The 22,012-nt window shown below is 42.4% G+C and overlaps 1 protein-coding gene across 2 annotated transcripts in view; it reads left to right on the forward strand.

The window, feature by feature from the left end:
* CEPT1 (choline/ethanolamine phosphotransferase 1) overlaps positions 1-22,012 on the forward strand; it is a 32,193-nt gene that overhangs the window by 4,492 nt on the left and 5,689 nt on the right. Inside the window, exons 3-5 of one of the 2 annotated variants that reach the window (XM_058039613.1) lie at positions 627-774; positions 1,832-1,973; positions 9,527-9,611. In XM_058039613.1, coding sequence (XP_057895596.1) covers positions 627-774; positions 1,832-1,973; positions 9,527-9,611 — 375 coding nt within the window. Of the gene's footprint in view, positions 1-626; positions 775-1,831; positions 1,974-9,526; positions 9,612-18,016; positions 18,102-22,012 lie in introns of both variants that reach the window. The other variant, XM_058039612.1, reaches the window with a different exon arrangement.

Raw genomic sequence — 22,012 nt, forward strand, 5'->3', positions numbered from 1 at the left:
AGTCTTTGCTCCAGCAGGGCTTTGGCATTGTTTGTGTTTCTGTCTGAGTAGAAATCATTTTCATGGATGTGACCATTAAAGGTTCTTAATGTAGATTTGGCAAAGCTGCTGGTGCCTCGTACTGGAGGGGACACTTGGTGGTGGAGGGGCTGTGCTGCAGAGCTCCAGAAATGCTCTTGGACTCAGTCTGGGCACTGATAGTGACACAGCTCTCAAATGGTGGTGGACTGGTGAAGATGAACACTGTTGAAGTGTTTGTGACAAAGTTGGGGGCTAAAAGTTCCCAAGTTTCTGAAGTCACAGTGACAACTTGCATATATTTAATGTAACTTTGTTATGCACTGCTTTGAAAATGTAGTATTACAATTTTTCCAGCTGTACAGTGCAACTTCCTACTTCAGAGCAGGGGCTGCAGCTATTAATCTGTCACTGGTTTATTTACATTCCACATGTAACAACCATTCTGTCTGTCCTTGCAAGGACCAGATGCTGAAAGGTCCCTGGGTGAGGAGGAGGATGTATGTGCAAAGGGAAAACTGTTTTGTCGGGCTGTGGGACAGCTGCAGGCTTTCTTAAAGAGAATTTTATCTATTTTAAACCTTATTGTGATTGCCTTTCTCTCTTAGGCACCTCCCTGGGCATACATTGCTTGTGCTTGTGGCCTTTTCATCTACCAGTCCCTGGATGCTATAGATGGAAAACAAGCAAGAAGGACAAACAGCAGCACTCCGTTAGGAGAGCTTTTTGATCATGGCTGTGATTCATTGTCCACAGGTATTGTTGTCATTTTTAATTGAAGTAGGAGGATTAAATTGCTCTGTTTCAGGGATCAAATCTGCAATACAATAAAAAAAGCTTCTTTACTGAAGAAAGGGCAACTGATAGTGTTGAGTGTATCAATTTCAACCAAGAAAGTCACCTTTCTTTCCATAGAACAGTGCTCTGGATCAGCTGAATGTCTTCTCTTGTATTACATTGAAAACAAAACTAAGCATGTGACTAATTCAACCTGAGCCAGCACTTCTATATGATGCTTTAGCAGAGTCTTGATTCTGAAGTATTTTCTGTAAGAAATTGTCATAATACTCTGCTATACTATTTCATATTGACTTGATACAGAGTGATACCAAGACAGGTCTAAGCCTAAGCAGTGGGACTCTACAAGTCAGAGTTTAGGATTTGAATCATGTAGGTAATTTCCTGGGTAGGTGGAGTTCATTGAACCAGTCTGAAGTTTAACCCCATTGCAGAAAAAAAATTGTAAAATCATAGAATATCTTGAGTTGGAAGGGTCCCACAAGACTGAGTCCAGCTCCTGATTGGATGTTTTGGGTTCCTTAAGCTCTAAAGGTCTTAGGCTTTAAATTTTATGAATTCTTTATCAGAGTTGTATATGGAAAGGGTGGAGGGGAAAGCTTAGATATGTTATTCATCCTGAATGTATCCAGACCTTTGATTTTCTTAATGCCATCAGAGAAATTCAGAAGACAGAGAAAAATATCTGGCAAACGCAGGAGAAAACCCCAAAACTTGTTGCAGGCTGCAGCTGCAGGAATTACTTGAGTCCCTTAATGACATTAGGCATCACAAGGAATAAAAATGTAGGAGACTTAGAAACCCTTAATATTGATGACTTCTGATAACTGATATGGATTGAAATGTGTTGTACAGCCTGTATATTTGTAAGTGGAAGCATTATGCCTATGAAATAACCGTGCCAGGATAAACCTTCCCACTGTCCCTCCTCTGGGCCCTGTTGTTAGCTTTGCTTCTGGTGAGGATGCTGACACACATCCACCCTTTTCACTCTGTGACTGATTTTCTCCTGCAGTCTTTGTGGTTTTGGGAACTTGTATTGCTGTGCAGCTGGGCACCAACCCTGACTGGATGTTCTTTTGTTGTTTTGCTGGGACGTTCATGTTTTACTGCGCGCACTGGCAGACGTACGTCTCGGGGACGCTGCGCTTTGGCATGTAAGTACCTGGCTGAGAGAAAGGGAAAGGCACCCTGTTCTCCTGAACTGCACCTTGTGTGCCCATAGTGCAGCTTCTCAGAGCAGTAGCAAATTGTTTTTATCCATAGTGGCACCCTTAGAGCTTTTGGCAGGTGTTGGATCTGTAATTAATAGTGAATGTCCCTTAGCTTGTGTTAGGAGTGGTAGAAATATAATTTTGGCCAGTTAGTTAATTAGAGCTTTTGTTGTGATGTAAAGCTAAATAAGTAATGGAAAGTACCTGCTGTTTTATCCTAAGACTGGAATGCTTTGGTCAGATGGTGGCAGTCTGGCTTTAGCATTCATTAAACTCTGTCTTGATATTGCTTGATTGTGATGTGCAGTTATTTGTTAATATTAACCATAACCCTTAAAATATACTGTATTAATTGCCCTTGTGCCTCCAATTTAGAGTTCAGAATCCCTTTTGGTTAGTGCAGATCATGGTTCTGTCAATAAATGGAACCAAAATTGCAATGCCAAGAAGGTCAGGAGCAGAAATCCTGTTTTCTGCTGGAGGAGGCTGGTGGGAGGTGCAACACAAGGGCTTGGTGAGCTGTGGGATTCTCTAACCTTAATAAGGAAATAAATGTATTCTATGTTGATAATTTATTCTGTGTTTGCAGAGTAAACAAACGCATTTCTAATAAATGTACTGGAGAAATTTTTTTTGCATCTGGAAACTGAAGTTTGCCCTTAGTTTGTGGGATTTTGAAACAATTCTAGAACAACTACATACAGATGTCTACTAGACTGTTATTTATGGTCTATAATTGCTAGTCTATAGGCTAAAACAGTATAAATGTGAGTCTCCTGTATATGACAGCTTTTATTGGCAGGATACTGTTTCAATAATGCAGATGCTCTTGAGAAACTTATGTGTTTCTGCTTAAAAATTTAAGATGTCGGATCAGTTTGAAATGTCTATTAGAGGAAGAAAAGAAGAATATCTAGGCTTCTCTTCCAACTCTGGCTACACTAAAGCATATTGACTGAAACTATCCCATTCTGGTACTTAAATCTTTAAAATAAGGCATGTGGCTCAAATACTTTCCTGCTTTAGGAGTATCACTTTCATGTTGTACCAGAAGTCTGAATGCTTTTAGCTCCCTTCAAACTTTACAGGGCCCTGATAATCAAAGATTTCTGGATATTGATCAAAGAACACAAAAGCCTGACCTTGGCATCTGCTTGACTTTACAGATAGAAGTATCAGCCTCCCCAAACTGCTGCTGTGCTGCAGAGAAGTGTTTGGGTCAGTGCTGGTGTTGACTGGGACATTCCTTTGTGAGGAGTCTGTATTTTGGAGGCATTTTTCAGCAAATTTGATTTTTCTGCCTGGCCTTATAGTAATATAAGAATGTAGTGGCCATTAATATGCAGCTAATTCATACAAGGCAATAAGCACCTAAATGTTTGTAGCATTAATTTAGATAGCACAGCACTGTGTAGTAAACATATTTGTTCCTTCTTTTGCCCTCTGTCACAAGGTTAATAGACTGTCATAAGCTGATGTTCATTTTAATGCCTAAACCATGAGACTATTTATCCAGTTAACAGATTCTCACTGTTTGACACTTTTTAATGAAGCTTTCATTTCACTAATCTAAGACTGAAAAAACAGTATTTTATCAACTCTTTCAGATTCACTGCAGTGCACGCACTTAGATATCCTTAATCCTGAATAAGTGGGCTCAGAGACAGCTGTAGAAAGGAGCCAAAAAGATCCTTGTGCACAGGAGCTTTTTCCTGTCTGTATCCCACGTTGTTACTCTCAGAGAGAGGGTGTGGCAGTGCTGTTTTAGGGAATGTGACAGTGGTTTTGACTTGACTGAATTCCGAAGCAGCAGGAAAGAGCAGACAGCTGGTTATCACTTACTCTATTTGTGGTATGTCCAAGAAATTGTATTTCAGTGCAGAGAGAGCTCGATAATGAAATGGCTTGGAGAAGAGCAGAGGGTGCTAAAGGGAGAGATTGTATTTCCCTCCTTCCACACAGGCCTAAAGTGTTGAGTAATAGAATCAGCCTGTCTTGCTGGAAAAGTCCATCTTAAAAAAAAAAAAACAGGGAAATTAGTGTGTCAAACAAAGTGTGTGCTCGTGGAACAGCGTGTGGTTTGTGTATGGGGAAGGGATTGCAGCTCCAGGAGCAGCTGAGGGAGCTGGGAAGGGGCTCAGCCTGGAGAAAAAGAGGCTCAGGGGGGACCTTGTGGCTCTGCACAACTCCTGACAGGAGGGGGCAGCCAGGACAGGGTCAGGCTCTGCTCCCAGGGACCAAAGGACAGGACGAGAGGAAACGGCCTCAAGCTGCACCAGGGAAGGGCCAGGTTAGACATCAGGAGGAATTTCTTCCTAGGGAGGGGTGGTCAGGCATTGGAAGGGGCTGCCCAGGGAGGTCTGGAGTCCCCATCCCTGCCCAAGGAACAGCTGGATGTGGTGCTCAGGGCTGGTGACAAGTGGGGATCCATCAGGCTGGGCTCGTTGATCCTGGAGGGCTTTTCCAACCTTAACAATTCCATGATTCTCTTTGGTGTCACTGCGCCAACCTTGGCAAGTCCCTGAAGCTGAGCAGAGCCTGTCAGATTGCAGGGCAGGATCAGTTCCCCTGAGGGAGGAGGAAATGGGATCCATTCTGTGAGGTTCCTACAGATTCTGCAGGTGGAGGAGGAAAACTTTGTTCAGCTGGGCCCAATTACTGAATCCATCAGCTGTGTAGGTTCTTCATCTTCTGCCTGACAGCTGTGGGGGATGTCCCTGTGCTACTCCAGGATTTAGAATAATCAGTTGAGTCAGTAAAGTTCTATGATCTGTCTCCGTCTTCAATTGGTCACATAATTCCATTAATTATGATCCTGGCAACCACCACTCTTCAAAAAGCAATTGGTGTTGATTGAACAGCTCAAATAGCTAGAGGTCAGTATTGCTTAAAAATTCCCCAGCAGGAACTGTCTCAAGGCAAGTAGGGCAGGCTCCAGGAAAGTCACTGTAACAATATCAGCAGTGCAAAGGCAGCAGGAAACAGCAGGGATAGAGTTAAATGCAGAAGTTTTACTTAAAACACCTGATCTGGGAATGATCTTATGGAAAACAGGAGTACTCAGCACATTTGAAAAAGAGAAAGGTGATTTTGAATGGCAGAGAGACTTAGTATTGAAGCAGCCCAAATAATGCCTTTGTTCTCCTGACCTGGTTTCCAGCCCAGGAACTGGTTTGTCTGGGTTGTGGATTTGCTGTGCTGCAGCAGGGGATGAGCTGAGTCATGTATTGGGGCAGCTGTGCCATCACAGGGGCTCCTCTGCTTTGGAAACAGAGAATTTTTTCCTGCATATCCCAGAAATCAAACTGCCAAGCTGCAATGGACTTCCATGTGTCCTTGTGGAAGCAGATGAGAGGTGCTTCAGGAACATGCTGCAGAAAACAGATCATTAGGGAGTACAAATCCTGAAAGGATTTTTCCGATGTTATCTGGAGCCCAGATGTGATCACCTGGTTCTTCCCCAGTCCAGCGTTATCTCACTTGGATTCAGTAGTGGTGCTGGTCCCTGCAGGAAGTGCAGGAGGAGAAGCAAGTGTGTGCAGGCTCAGGATGTTCCAGTTGCTCAAGGTCAGAGCACAGCCTGACTGCAGGAGCTGTCCCACATGCAGGGGCTATCTATCCCTGTCAGAGCTGGATTTTGCAGCACAGCTCGGAATCACAGAACCATGGAATTGGTTTGAATGGGAAGGGACATTAAACTCATCCAGTTATGCCCCCTGCCATGGGCAGGGACACCTTCCACTATCCCAGGTTGCTCTAAGCCCTGTCCAACCTGGTCTTGGATGCTTCCAGGCATGGGACAGCTGCAGCTTCTCTGGGCATTCTGTGCTAGGGCCTTAACACCCTCACAGGGAAGAATTTCTTCTCAATATCCCATCTAACCCTGCCCTTTGGCAGTGGGAAGCCATTCCCCCTTGTCCAACCTGGATGTACTCTAGAGAGACATGAGACACAAACTGCTCAGGTAAAGTCCTGGTGCATTTGTTCATGATGGAAGTGCTGGAGGTGCTGAATCATATTGAAATAACCTAGTGGGCACTGAACACTCAAGGGTCCATCCAGAGACATGAGGGCTGTACCATGGTCTCCAGCATTTCTCCTACAAATTACTGCATTTTCTGGTTTATTACAACCTTTTTTAATGAAAATACCATAAGTTGTGATGGTTGGAATTATAGCTGTGTATATATGTGGGTAAATATAGACGCAATGAGATGGAAATTAGTTTCCAAGGAGGCTTCACAAAGGAATATCATAAATAAGAGATGAAGAATCAGTTTTTACCACCTTTCATGTAACTGAAAAGTCAAACATGGTTACACTGCTGTTTGAATAATAACCCCCAGAGAAAGCAAAATAATTCAGGCTGCTGAACAAAACAACCTTTCCTGATGAGAGTTGGAGAATTTGGGGAAACATTCCTGTTCAGTGACTCTGGAGCAGCTGTCCAGGCCCAAGAGCCTGTGGGATAATGGGTTGGTTCACCTGAGTCCTATCACCACTGCTGCCAGTAAGGTCTAAAGGCGAGGTGAGGAAATGGGGGATTTCAGAAAGCTAACCCAACCTTCCTCTTCAGCCTCAGCAGAGGAGGAGTTGATGTTCTATCTTGCATAGACAGCACACACCAAATACTGACATGCAGGGATGGAAGCCTTCCAAGTCAGACTTTAGCACATTGAGTTCTTGCTCCTGGGAACAGCCTCAGCATCTCCACTCTGAGATAAGGCAATCATTCCTATGATTGTAGAGCTTAAAACTTTCCAACACTTCTTGGAGAACTTGTATACCCAGGTTGTTTACAGAGGAGAGTCTGAGGCTAAGTAGAGCCTCTGTTGATGTCAGGGGATGTTGGGTTCTCTGTACTTGCAGGCAGGATGTGCTGAAGTGTCTTTGTGGTGGGTGTGAAATTTGGTGTTGGTAACCTGCACCTCCTGCTCCCTCAGTCGCACTGGCAGCGTCACAGAAACTGCAGCTGGTGAGGGCTCACAGAAGAGGTGAGGGGTGGTTTCCACATCCTCCTCCTCTTCCTCCCACAAGTCCTTAAACAGCATTTTCAGCCACAATCCCATTGGTCATGTGTGGAGATGCTGCTCTTGATTGTTCTGATAAATTGTTGGAGTTCTCACTTTCCTGTGAAATAATGAACTGCAACATAACAAGCATATGGCTATTGCCTACCCATGCAACTTCTGTGTACCTCTGTGAGCAACAGAAGGAAAAATTTACATATTGATACATATAATAACAAGGAAGGGGGCTTATTTTAAAGTATTTTTCCCTTAATTTTTAATATTATTTTTTCCTTAACATGAATTTCCTGGTGCTGGAAATAATTCTAATTCGTGTTCTCATTTTTTCTATACAGTTTGCTGTATTCACACTGTTGTATTTTATGGCATCCAAGTGAAACTGCTGGATTGGAATGAGTTAGGATAAAACTCTAATAACTTTATAACGAAGTGTTTGCACTTCTGGCATGTGACTCTCAGCCTTTCTTTCTCTTGTGTTCTGATGTTGAACATTCTTTTCTTGCTGCTGTGGTTCCCCTAAGAAAACAGTCCTTTGTCTCCTGCTCAGATTCCCAGTTCATTGCTCAGCCTTAGTAATCCCACTTGCACGCTCAGTAGATATGGACAAGACAGATGGAAGAACCATCATTTTCCAGACCAGAGAATTAACTGGTAGATGGATCCCTGTAAGTTTTCCAGGCCCGTAACTTCTGTTTTCTGTTGAGGCAGGAGGGTTTTTCTTGTCTGCTGTGATTTGGGACTTTTTCATGGAGTTGTGTGTTGAGAGAAGAGGAGGAGGAGGATGATGGATAAACCTCCACCGTAGTTTTACACAGCCTTAAAAAGCTATATTAGATCAGCCTTGTGTCTGGAGATTGACTTGATTTCAGGGCTGTCCCCAGTGTAAGTGTCTGTTTCCTGTTGTCATTGGCTCATTTTCTCAGGGCATTTCTCCATTTGAATTCAGTTTGGGTTCCCTGTTAGCACAAGGAGGGGACTGACTGCAGCTGTCTCTGAGCCCTGAGCCAGTGGTGGCTCTTGAATTGTCTAATGATTTGTTTAGTCAAACAGAGCATTTTAAGAATTGCCCATGGAATACACTCAGTAAATTAGCACTGACAAGGGAATATTCTGGATGCAGCACTAATCCCCTGTGTGTTAATTGGCTCCAGACTCAGGAGCCTGACAGGGTTCCCAGCAGAGCAGGCCCAGGGATTGTCAGTGCCAGTATCTCCATGGAGTGAAGCACATGCCAAGGTCAATGCCCCTTCTTGAACTTGCCAGGTGATGTTTAAAAGACAGGTCCATGTCTGAATTACAAATATCACCTAAAATAACATAGGAAAAAAGGAATAGAAACTGCAGCTGTTGTGAAGCACCAAAGTAGCTGTGGGGTTTGGGCATGGGGCTTTCCCTTCCTGCATTCCCTAAAATACCAACTATTGCTTCTCCTAGCTATTTACTGTGTTATGTACTGTGATAATTAAACAGAAAATGCTTATCAGGCTGAACTTTAGTGGCCCCTCTCCTCAGGCCTGGTGTCTGCATACCATCACTGCACCTGAGCCCTGCAGTGGGGCCACAATGACCTTTCTGTGCTGCCCATTTGAAATCCCTTGGCATGGTGGGTGTCTGTTCCAGCACACTCTGATAAGCACAGCCATAAACAGGAGCTGTGTTCTGGCTGACCCTGCTGCTGCTGCTGAGTTATTTTCTTTTTAAACTAGATGGTTTGAATTTTAAATTTGATCCCATTTAAAAATCTTTTTGTTATGATAAAATGCAGATTTATGGTGCTGTATTAGGAGAAAGGGTGGTTTCTGTGGCTCTGTTGGCTCCAGCATAATTTTATCCCTTTCTGTCAGGGGTGAGAAATAAATAGATACAGAGTGGAGTGTCATTACCCCTGAGCAGGGGTCCGGAGCTCACTTCTTGGAGCATTATTTGACAAGAAGCTGCATGAGGAGGGAGTTGAAACTTCTTCCTTTTCCTCAGAGGTGTCAAACTGAAATACAATCTGCATTTCTGCTCCACTGAAACATGCAGGAGCATCTTCAGCTAAAGAATTCATATATTCAGTGTAGTTTGCAGACACGAGCATGAGGTCAGGAGATGAGAGTTGTGGATTGTGCTTGGTTATGGGTTTTATTCACCATGACTCAGAGCAAGGAATTTCATTTATTCCCTCATGCACACACAGAATGATTGTTTTTTCTCATGTGTTGGAGTGATACGTTAAAACTGTAAACTGCAGAAGTTCTGAATGAAGATTTAAATGTGTAAAATACTCTGTGGGTTAGAATGGTTTTGTTAATTCATTAATACCCCTGGGTTTTGTGATTGTTAATCCCTCCCCTGAATTGCCCTTTGAGTCATCCCCATCCTGGATTTTTTCCTTTATCCTGACTGAAGATGTTTAATGGTTCCTTCCTCTTCAGAGGAGTGCTCAGGACAGAGCTCTGAACTGTTTCTCTCCCTCACATGTAGATTTGATGTGACAGAGTCCATGCTCTGCACTGTGGCCATCCAGCTCCTCACGGGCGTGCTGGGGCCCTCGTTCTGGAATTTCACGGTAAAGCCCTCGCTGGGCAGCGCCTGCTCGGGCCAGGGCAGCTCCTCTGTCATGCACTGCTCTGGGCAAGGCAGCCTCTGCAGCGTGTTCGTGCTTCACACAAGGAGGAAAAAGATTTCAATGAGTGGGAAAAATTTGATTTAACTGGAAACAAATCTTTTGAAAGCGTCTCATTTTGTTTAAAACCGAAGCAAAACCTGTCTGTTCAACAAAAGTTTGATTTAAACTTTTCTTTTTATCATGATTTTGGCTTCACCTAAAAGCCAAGCAGGGCTGTGGAAGCAGCTCTAAGTGTGGGTGTAGAATATTGTTGGAACTACTTTTTTAAAACTTATTTTGTTGCTGCCATTTCAATACCTTTCCACCAAAAAAAGGAGAATTTCTTGGCTCTTTCAGGGAACTGTGTCTTGTGTAATAACTTAAAAAGTCTGGTTAAAAATGTCTGGTTTAAGCTGTGCAGCTTGATCCCTGTGCTTGTAGCTTCATGAAGAAGTAACTTCCTTTCCAGCTTGTCTTTATTTTTAAAATGCTTTTCCTTATGTCTGTGCTAAATAAGTCCTTTTCCCCTCTAGTTTGCTAGCCTTAAAGACTTTCTCTTCCTTATTTCACCTCTTTTTCTCCTTTTTTTTTTTGTTTTTTTGCTAATACATGGTATGTGGGTTAGGTCCCCTCCCAATAAAATGTTATTACAAGTGGATTCCTTGAAATATATCATAGATTATGATTATTGTTGATGCATTTTTAGTCTGGACTTTTCCTTGAAATATTTGAGGATATAAGAATAGGTTTTTGATCTCTTTCTTAAAACTGCATCAGATGTTAAACAAAAGTGAGGTTATTTTTTGATGGTTGGTTTGCACTGCCTGTTAAACCTTTGTGGATGCTAATTATTTTCTAATAGTTCTTTTGTTTTTTTCATGTAGTAGCTTAGCAAAATCTCTGCTTCCAGGAGGTTATTTAGGAAGATGAATTACTGGCTCTGCTTTAGGTGCAGCACCATCAGCAATCTGGTAAATCCTGATGTGTCTCCAGCTGACCTTGAGAGCTGGGTGGCTCTAAAGGGAGTCAGGTAACAGCAGTAACTTAATTTTAAAAATACTTTGTTCATAATCTCTGAAAGGCTGGAAATAGTGTCAGGAAGTGGTAATTTAGCAAACAGTAATGCAAAGGAGGGGAGAGGTTAAATCAAGATTTTAGCCTGTAATATCAACTGACCAAGGAGTCACTTAGGGCAGAAAAAATTATAAAATCACATAGTTCTGAAACACTCAGAGAATCTGAGTGTCTGAAATCATTCCCTGGTGTGATGGTTGTGGGGTGGAAATAACTCAGATTGGGTGATGAAAGGAAATTGTTTGAACTGGAGTAGGACAGTTTACCATGGGGTGGAAGAGAGAGGAAGGGCAGGTGCAGAGGACCTGGAGCTGCTGAGGATGTCCATCTCTACCCCCCTGCAAAGGAGATCTTTGCCATTCCAGGAGATGCTGGTGATCCTGGTTTTCAGCCAGCTGGGGAGTAGGTTGTGAGGGGATGGGCCAGGCAGGGCATTTTCACAGAATCCCACACTGGTTTGGTTTAGAAGGTCCTTGAAGCTCATCCCATCCCACCCTGCCATGGGCAGGGACACCTTCCACCATCCCAGGATGCTCCAAGCCCTGTCCAGCCTGGCCTTGGGCACTGCCAGGGATCCAGGGGCAGCCACAGCTGCTCTGGGCTGCCTGGGCCAGAGCCTCACCACCTGCACAAGGAGGAACTTCTTCCCAATGTCTCATCTGTCCCTGCCCTCTGGAACTGGGAAAGCACTTCCCCCTTTTCCTGTCCCTCAGGCTCCTGTCACTGGCTCCTGAGACAGAACCCCAGGTGTTGCCTTTGACAGGTCTCCTCACACACTTATTTTAACCCAGTTTTAGGCACTGAGCTACAGGATAGACTTTTAAATCTATTTAAATTCTTTCATGAGTAATTTCAGATGCCTTCTGGCATCTTTAGTTTTAGTCTTAACTCATAACTAAAGATGCTGCTGCTTCCAAGTGGTTTACTCAGACACACCAAGCTTCACTGACTTATTTACACACTCAGATGTCAGGCAGAACAGATTTTTAAGCTCAGTATTGCACATCTCAGATGGTTAAGCTACAGAAAGTGTGTATTCATACTCTGCCTGTTTCATGTGACAAACATTTGTACTGAGAAAATACAAGAATATAAACTTGTCTTGAAAATTATACAGGTGCTGGGACAGTATGAAGTGAGTAGCTTCATATTCTTGCAGCACAGCTAAACCTTGTACTTGACTGGACAGGAAAGTTTTATGTTCACCAAGGAGGGGAAAATATCTTAAATTGTTAATGAAGTTTACTTACCCCTGTAACCAATGGGAAATTAATTAGAATAACCTGAAGGCTTAAAAAGCTGGAAAATAAAAATATTTTGGGAATCAAAATAGGTTTAGTCCATTATTCCCCACATTCACACTTGAAGTGCCAGTTTCAGCCCTGCCTCCCTCTCCCTGCAGCTCTGCAGTGTCACCCAGCAGTTCTTGTACTGATGCAATGTGACTTTGGTTTGGAACATTTTGCCTTGGTGATTTTTCAAAGACCAGAATCGGGCTGTTTTAATACAGTTTAGCACAACAATATAGAGGAATTGCAAATAAAGGTCTCGAGGATGATTCAATCTGGAGACTGCTCATCATTTTATAGAAAACAAAATGTTAAAATAATACTGTTCCTAACAATATTTGGTCACAGAAGTGATTAGAGGGATGGAAACCTCCTAAGAGGAAAGGATGGGAGAGCTAGGGATGTTCAGCCTGTAAAAGGGAAGAATCCAGGGAGACCTTTGAGCCTTTTCTTGTGCCTGAAGAGCTGGTAAGGGACTTTGGACAAGGGATGGAGTGCCAGGACAAGGCAGAATGGCTTCAAACTGCCAGAGAGCAAGGATAGATGGGATAGTGGGAAGGAATTCCTCCCTGTGAGGTGGGGAGGCCCTGGCCCAGGTTACCCAGAGAAGCTGCAGCTGCCCCATCCCTGGAAGTGTCTGAGGCCAGGCTGGACAGGGCTTGGAGCCCCCTGGGATGGTGGAAGGAGTCCCTGCCCATGGCAGGGGTGGAATGGGATGAGCTTTGAGGTTCCTTCTAACTCAAACCATGCTGGAGGTTCTCTGGATCTTCTCTTTATCTGGGAAGACTGTACAGCTTTGAAGACAGGCAAATAATCTGCATTTCAATTTGTCACAACAGGGAAAGGAGGATCAATAGAGGAGAACACTGCAGTGTGTGCAGGAGAATCCATGGATGGCAGTGTCACCACAGGAATTGCAGCTGCCCCTGGAAACTCTGCAGGAATTTTCCTGTCTTGTGAATTTAGGCAGATAGGGACCGAGGGTTGAAATGTGCATTTAAAAACTCAAACTTCTATGTTTCTCTGGCTTCATTTGAATTAAATCCTTGGGTGTTCTGGTTTTTAGGCTGTTACCCCCAGTGCAGTGCTGACATTGCCTGGCCCTGTCCCTGCCTTCTACAGTGCTGCTGGTTATTATTCTTCCCTAGCATCACTTTGCTGCAGAATCAGTACTTCTCAGCATTATTGTGAGTGTTCTCCCCAACCTTGCCACTGGATGTTCTGTCTGGGCATTTTAGTTTGTCAGATATTGAGTCTGGGCTCTTTGCTCTGTTTTCAGCATCAGCTCTTTGTTCTTCTTCTTTGCCTGGATGTTCCTGCTGATCTTAAACCTCAATACAGGGTCTTCTGTTTATTTTATAGAAGATGAAAAAGCCCCTGGTTTATTTGAAGAAGAGATTTTTGGAACTTGATTCTTTGTGTCCTCTGAACTTGTACAATAACTTTCCGTCCATCTGTGTAGTGTGGGAATGTCTTGGGAAAAGGGTTTGTTTCATTTTCTTCATTTCATGGCCTTAATGATCTTCCACACAATGTGCACAGAGTCAGGGCAGTGCTGACGTGACTCAGTTGTCAGGAAACATCAGGCAGCAAACCTGTCAGGCTGGGGGGAAGTGTGGCTCCAGTGGTGCCTGAAAATAACCCACAAAATAAAAATATCCCAGTTCAGAGGCTTTAAGAACCTCTTGCAGAGTTCATGCTGCTTGCTCTTCTCATTTGTTTTTTCTTAGGATTTCCACTGTAGTATTTAAATGAGTAAATAAATACAAACACAAGTTGAAAATAGAATCTTTGAACTGGCTGATTTTCTTCTTGCTTTGAAATGGTTTTGCTTTCTTACAGCTCTGTGTGTGGTACCTGCTTCTGTGTAATTAAATGTGATTATAGTAATTAAATGAGGCAGTCTGGAGGAACAATGGCCTTTCTCTATTTTCTGCCTTTTTTCCCTTATTTTTTTACTATGATTTGATACATGATCCATTGCTCCAAAGTTATGTTTTCCCTAATGTTTACCATGGGAGAGTCACTTGAATATGCAATGGAACTTGATGTAGAATAAAATACAGTACTAATGATGTCATACCTAAGCAGGAACATTATCACCCTACTTTGTGAATAAATTCCCCATCCACTAAAGCAAGTTGGATGTATTTTCTCTTAAAAAGAAAGGGATTGGTCAGACTTGCTCTGTAGAAACCTCCCTTGTGGGGCCCCCTGATGGAGAGACCCCTAAAAAGTTCTGTGCTAGGAACTTTTGGCTTTTTGGTCTTCAGGTTGTTATTTATTTTTCTCTTATCAAAGTTCTGCATGCTGTCTATATCTCAGACTTAGCATACAAAGAGGAGGCACCAAAAGGCACAAGACACACAGATTCAAGGTCTTTTAAAGCTATTTTGTCCAATTAACTCTTAGAATGTACTTTATTTCAACCTTTCTACCAATAACTAATTATTTTTCTGTCTATGCAGCATCTGTGTTGTGTTTTTTTTTTTTTAACTAATCACTCTGTGCTCCCAACACTGTAGAAAATGGAGTAGATGAAGAGCAAGAAGGAGATCAGACAATGCCCAAAATCTTCTGTCTTGTATCCTATCCACCTCCATACTAAAAACATAAAACTCTTAAGTTTTTCACCCTGTGATAAACTCTACTGCTATCTATTTCACACTATTACACACTCATAGATTCCAGTTAATCCCAAAGTCTTGGAAGCTTTCTCCAAAGCTAAAAGGACAAAGGTTAAAAGCAGTGTTTTCCTGAGGATCAGAACATCTCAGGACAGGCAGAGAAATTTTCCCTGTGCCCTGGGTTCCAACATCCCTCTAAGTGGAGCAAGTGCTTTCCTGCAGCCCTGCTTTTGCCTTCCCATTTATTGGGTAAGTTCCCAGCTCTACCAGAGTTTAAAAGCATTATGGTGACCTAGGCAATTTATGGATTTTTTTGATTGCTAGCTCATTTTACCTGGATACAATGCATAAATTGAAGTTAATCATTTAGGTGTAAGAATGTCCTCTGGATCACCTGATGTGTTAATGTTTTCCAGGCAGTGTGGATATTGCTTTGCTCACGTCTGTCTTGACAAAACCATTGTTTCTTTGGTTTAAAATGGCATTCTTTCACTTCTTTTTCATTTTAGGGAGCTGTTTAGGACTTTTATGAAGGCAGGTAGCAATCAACTTGTCTGCCATTTCCATTTATTCCTCCCCTCTCTGGAGCTGCCAAGTCCCACTGGCTCAGTGCTGGGTTGTGTGGATCCAGGGGCTGAGCAGAGCTTCCCTGCTGCCTCCTCAGGGCTCCCAGCCTTCCCAGGGTCACAAAAAACACCAGGAAAGCTGATGGGCTGGCAATTGGGACAGGAATTTCTTCTGTTTTAGCCAAGCCAATGTCCTGACCCTGCTGATGGCAGGAGAGAAGGTGGGGCTGAGCAGGTGTTTTTGGGGGAAGAAAGTGGTTGGATTTTAAGGAGCTTGGGATGACTGCTGCATGTAGCAGCATCATGGATGTATCTGGTTCATGCTGTGGTTGCACAGTTATCTTGAATTCAGGTTGAACCCAGAGAGGAACAATGTGCCCCTTTTCACACTTTGTGCTCCCAGCTGTGATCCAGCTTTGAGGAGCTGCCTGTGGATGTCTGGATTCTTAGATTTCTGTCCAGAGGCCACTTGACATCCTGCAAAAAAAAAATTCACTGAATAATTCCAACATCAGGCATGTGCTTTACTGATATCAAGCTTATCATTTTAAGTCATCTAACAGTAGTTTTAATGAGCATGGGATGTTCCCAGGCCATTTTCCTCCTTGGGATTAAGAATTTATGCTTTCTTTAGGTGATAGTTTGGTGTTTAGTTTCTCCTCAGTAGGTCTGAATGCTTTTGTCTTCTGTTTTAAGGGAGTATTTGGTATTAAAAATACAAAATATTAAGGTGGAACTGAAGTTAAAACTCATATTTTTTCTTCAGTAGGAGATTCTTACTATAAGTAAGGGGCAAGCTTTTAACAAATATCCTTGGCTGCCTAGTACTGTTTCTGTTTGAGTTGGAAGGGCAGAGCCCTGGGCAGAGGAGTAAAGGTTGTGCCACGGCTGTGTAAAGATAAAACTGTTTCCCTAACCTCAATGCAGGCACTGCTCCCCGTGTATCTGTTGGGCTCTCAGTCTTGTGCAGAGGTTTGTCTGGCAGAATAACTTGGTTTTCCATACATGACTTGACTTTATTGTGCATAAGATTTCTGCTGCCAAAAGAAACCTGGTTTCCTATCCCAGGAAAGCTGTGAGTTACCTCCGTGACTTATTACTCACTGTTTCTGTGAACTTTCTCAGTTTCTTTCTGTTCTTTAGGAGATTGACAGAAGTAGTGAAACGGGCTAAAACACATTCCTGCACTCCTGGAATGGAGTTGCTCCAGTCCTTCCTTGGCTGGACACGCTGAGAACACATTTCCATGCTGACTCCAAGGGCTGGGAGGAAGTAATTTGCATTAAATCAGTTGATCTGTGTATCTCTGCTGAGCATTTTTTTTTTTTTTTTCTTGCAAGGTATCTCAATGGCTCTATTTGTTTGTATCAGGACTGAAACCTGAGATATTTTAGAACATTCTTTCCTCAGTGGAAGTCAGTTTTTTCCCCAGCCAATTGTGATTGCCTTGCAGGATTGTTATTGAGCAAATTGAATATAGGAGGGCTCCAAAGGTTGCTTCCTGGATGTTCCATCTCCAGGTTTGTGTAGTGGAAAGCAAATTGGCAAAGCAATCATGGAATGGAGTGGGGTGGGAAGGACCTTAAAACTCATCTCATTCCAACCCCTGCCATGGAGATATCCACCATGGGATTTAGGTGCAGCCTTGGAATGATTCCTTGTGCATGTGGCTCTGCTGCTGACCAGACTGGAGGTCCTCAAATGAGGGGATCCACTCCCAGACTGAAACAAAGTCTATGGAAGCTGATACTAAAATCAGTTCCATGGTCTTGTAGCTCATTTAAGGCAGACAGAGGAAAGCCCAGCCCATAATGCTTCTTCCCCGTGCAGGTGATATCAGCAGGGTTTTGTCACAGCAAAGCTTGTGTGTGCAGGAAGGGATTTGGAGTCTTTTAGGTAGAACTATCTAATTGGAAATATGGATAAGCCAGAAATGTTTCAAACTGACTTGAAGGATTATTTTTGATGCAGCACTTCAGGGCAAGATACTATTATGTGGCTATAATATGTAAGTTATATATAACATACATCTATATGCATATATATAGATGTATAGAATGTGTCCCTATTTATAACATATATTGTGTATATACACCCTATAAATACATATATATATATATATCTCACATCAGCAAGTCCATCCTCTTCATTTCACTTGTGTTTCTATATACTCCTATTTCTGGCATTCATTTGTACACCCATTTTCCCCTCTTTCTACCTCCAAGATTTTTACATGCTCCTTAAAACAAAGCCATAAATTTTCTGTTTTCTCCCATTCTTCCTGCAGCACATCCTGGCTCTGCTGGAACCAGAAGTGGTTTCTCTTCTTGCTGCCACTGCACCATTTCCATCAACCCTTTAGAGATTCGTGTTTCTTTTCAAAGCTTGATGCTATTCAGAGGATATTCATATTAAGATAGGGTAGGGAATATATTAAGGGTGAAAAATACATTTTTAGAATTTTATCATCTCTACTAAATTCTTTTTTTTTTGGTGGACAAGGTTAAAACTGAATATTTTTTTCTGCAGCTGCCACTGGGCAGTGAAGAGTTCCAATGTTTCTGGTTGATAAAATGGATTTCTGTTATTGCACCGTGAAGTAAAACAAAATTATAGTACAACATTGCTCTTAGTTTGAACAAAAAAGCTAAATACATTTTTGCCTTCTAAATTATTGGTGAGTTTTTCCTCTTTTCCTCAGCCGTTATACAGTGCATGACAGAGCTGTGCTGCTGAGCTTGCAAGTAACTGACTTGAAATTGCTTTGAATAATTTTGCTTTTTGTTTTTTGGCTTTTTATACCTAATCAGAATTGATGTGACTGAAGTACAAATCTTCATAATAATCATGCATTTACTGGCAGTGATTGGAGGACCACCTTTTTGGCAATCTCTGGTAATTTTGCTTGTGTTCTTATTTTATCCTTTTTAATAATCCAGTGATCACTGAAGCACTCCTGCACATCTTGAGGCAGTTTCACTTCTGCAGGAAGGTTTCACTTTTCCTTATAAATGGAAACAGGTTTTTGAATTCAGATCCCATGGAATGAACTGTGGGTTCTGTCTGGACCACAGTCATTAAAACAAGGTTATTTTATACCCTGTGCGTGCTGGTGAAAAGCTATCAAAAATTGCATGAACTTAAACCTTTGGTGAAATCCTGGCCAAAACCTGAATGAATTTCATTTCAATAAACAGTGGAGGAATATTAAACTGGGATGAGGATTTGGGGGAACTCTTGGAGAGTAGTTGGGAGTCATCAGTAGATAATTAGGCCTGAATGTGGCTGATGACTCTGGATTTGTGTAAGGGGACAACTCCCCCTTGTCAGGTTTTTCCTTTTAAACTAAGATGATCCTGATTAAATGAGCTGCTGGCACAGCCTGGCTGCAGAACTTTTATTTATATCTATGTCTATGTATTTTTCTATATATAATATATATGTTGATATAGGCTTGCCAGGCCATGTCAGCTGACAGCTTAATAATAATGATAATTATAATAATAGTAATACAATAGTAAGTATTACTGAAGCCACATTGAGCTATCAAAATGACATTGTCCACAGAAAAGCATGTATGTGCATATGTAAATTTTAAATAAGTTTACTGGAAATAAAATCCAAAGCATTGATTTCCTGAAAGGTTTTCCTAGTTTTCCTTCCTGGTTATTGATCTTCTCTCTGTATTTGGTAAATGCAGTTCTTAAGGAGAAAGAAATCTTGATTTCAGTAACACCAAGAGATGGTCAAAAGTCCCTGAAAAGCTTCACCTCAAATGGATGAATTTCTAATGTGCTCTGTGCAATGAACCAACAGTATGTGGAAAGGATCCCAAATGAGCTAATTGTAGCCATCCTGATTGTGCTGCTTATGCTTTCAGGCTTAAAACCCTAAAGCCCTTAATTAATTCTATAAACTGCAAATACTATCTATAGGGAATGAGGGTGGGAAGGATTGATTACAGAATAAAAATAAGGCTACATGTAACCTTATTGGTGACATTAATATCTAGAAATATTAATGTGGCCAACATCCCGATGCAGCTATAATTTAATATTCTGTGTTATCAAGATAATTTATCAATTCCTGTTCTCAGTTTACTTTAAAAAAAAAGTGTGGAGGGGGGGGATGCTGCTGCCGCAACCTCTGGCATAGTTCAGTAATGTTTGTGTGAGCTTAGAAATGGATCTCTTGTTATTAAATAGCTTAAATAACTCCAAAATTGCCTTTTAAATAACCCTTTTCAGCAAAATCTTGAAATCTATCAGAAGTTCTGGGTTGGAGCAGCATTTGCCTAAGGCAGCTCCCAAAAATATTAAACTATTTTGGTTAGTTTAATGGAGCATCTCTCCAGAGAACAGCGTTAATCAGGTCTCCCATGACAATCCTGTTTAATTCAATGAGTGAGATTTTGTGTTCATTTACAGATAAATCTTACTTACTGCTTGCAGAGCAAAATAAATCACGCAACCCCTTCTCACCCAGCCCTCTCTAATCCTTTAATACTTGATGTGACTACAAAGTTGGTGGTTTGGTATTTTGTTTGCTTCTGTTTGGGGGAAATAGGGAGTAGATGTGGTTGTGTACTCAAACACTCCACTTTTCATGGGAAAAGCAAAACACTCTGAACAGGCAAAATGCAGAGTTGTGAATTTTGGAAATTGTTGTTTTCATTACCTTTCTTTTATTCCATGAAACTGTGTGTGCCTGTCTTGGCCCCCTCCTTTCTGGCAGTGTAAATTCTCTTCAAAGCCTGTTAAATGCTGCTCCCCATGCTCCTGGAGCTGGTAATTCCTGTGGGATGCTGAGTATGGCTCATCTTGGATCATTTGGGACATGTGAGTAGAGCAAGGAAGCTTAGGGTAACTTGTTAAATAGATTGTATATTTGAAGTTGGTTTTCCTGCTTGAAGCAAGAAAAGTGATACAATTGTTGGAGTTTTCTCCCGTAGGGTCTGGATTATGAAAAAGCACAAACACTTTGGGAATATGGAGATGGAATTCAGCCCTCTGGAAGTTGTTCCTTGGGCAGATGTGACTGTAATTTATCTGGACAGCTGGGATGCAGCCCTGTGAGAAGGACTCCAGGGTCTGAGTTGCCCAGCTGGCTGTGGTAATTGTGGGATTGGTGACAGGAGGAGTTCCTGGAGGAAGCGAGACTCTTACATGCTCCCTCCCTGCTGCTTCCATGAGCCCTTAGCTGGAATCTGCTCTGGCCTATTCCCTCATAATTTTATTTTTTAAATACCGATTCATTTTGCACAAAACTGATGAAATGTACTCTGCAATCCTGGGAGTAATTTTCTGGCAAAATGTTCCAGACTCGCTTTAATGCTGGCTCTGGCAGCCACTCCCAACTCCATCCGTTGCCTGCTGCCACTTGGTTACTGCCATGCCTGGGCTCTTCCCAAACCACATCTTCAATCATGGAATGGTTTGGTTTGGAATGGACCTTAAAGCTCATTCAGTGCCACCCCCTGTCATGGGCAGAGACACCTTCCCCTAGACCAGGTTGCTCCAAGCCCTGTCCAGCCTGGAATGCTTCTTTCCCAGGGTTTCCCTGGATTCTGCAGCTCTCTGGGCAATGCAGCTTTCCGTCTGTGATCAGTCTCAGAGGGTTTAAAAGAGAAAGATCTTTTACATTTGCCTGTAAAAAATGTAACTGGTAATGATTCCCTGCATTGCAGACATGGTTTTGGGAAGTTCTGCCTGCACGTGGTGTTGGATGAAGCCCCTGGAATCACCAGGAAAGGCAGAATAATTGCAGGAACTATAGTGATAGTGGATGGAATACCAGACAGGGAAGCCTGGCAGCTGTCTTCCAGTGTCCTCTGAGTTAAAATTCAGGGGCTGTGGTGCCACTTTGTAGGAACATTTCCTTCTCTCCCTCCAGTCAGAGGGAAGAAATAAAAGTAATCTGATATTTGCATGGTTTTGCTGCTTCCCACTTTTGGCTTTGATGATCCCATTTTGTACCCAGAGAAATTCAGCAGGTGCTGACTTTTTAATCCACTCCTGGCTTTCCTCTGCCAAATTTCTCTATGTGGCCGTTTCTCAATATTTTTTCCTTCTAACATATTTTGCACTGATGCAGCTGCTGTGGAGGCCAACGGGAGGGTGTTAAGAACCTAAAATTGGCCAAACTGGGTGTTATAACAGTGTGGCCTTATCTTCTCCTTCCCTGAGCATCCTTCTCCAGTGTTTGAGTGGTAGCTGGGGGTTCACAGGGTGTTTTTCCCAGCCAATTCCCTTTGTCGTGGGGAAATGTCAACCTTAATGTCTTTTGACTCCTGTAATGGAGTTTGCTACTGTTTCCTTTTGCTTGTAAAAGTCAATCCACCCTGTTCTTTAAATACCAAAGTTCTGAGGCAGAGGCCAGCACGCGTACCTGCTTTTAGAAGAGCTTGAGGAATCCTGAGCCTCCTGACATTAATGAATGATTAGAAGTAGTGCTCTAGTCTGGCAGTTCAGGCCTTCTCTTTACTTGTCTTTATTCTTTCTGTACAATCTTGTAGGAAATGCCTTTTTTTTTTTTTTTTTTTGCCTTAACAGGGTAGCCTTAGCAGGGGAGAAATATATTTGAGTGTCATGAAACTGGGTGGGGTTTGGGGAATGGGCTGAACAAGGCATGAAGGGTTAAAGCTCCTCTGCCTCTTGATCATGCCCTGGAAAGATGAAGACATTGAGTTGTTGAATGGAATAGAAAACTTAGGATCTTCAAGAACAATCTTCAAGCTCTAGCAGGGTTTGGACAGTGCTCTCAGGCATAGGGTTGGATTGTTGGGCTGTCTGTGTAGGAACAGGGGT

The sequence above is a fragment of the Melospiza georgiana genome, chromosome 23 (genome assembly GCF_028018845.1).
Source record: "Melospiza georgiana isolate bMelGeo1 chromosome 23, bMelGeo1.pri, whole genome shotgun sequence".
Taxonomy (NCBI): Eukaryota; Metazoa; Chordata; class Aves; order Passeriformes; family Passerellidae; genus Melospiza; species Melospiza georgiana.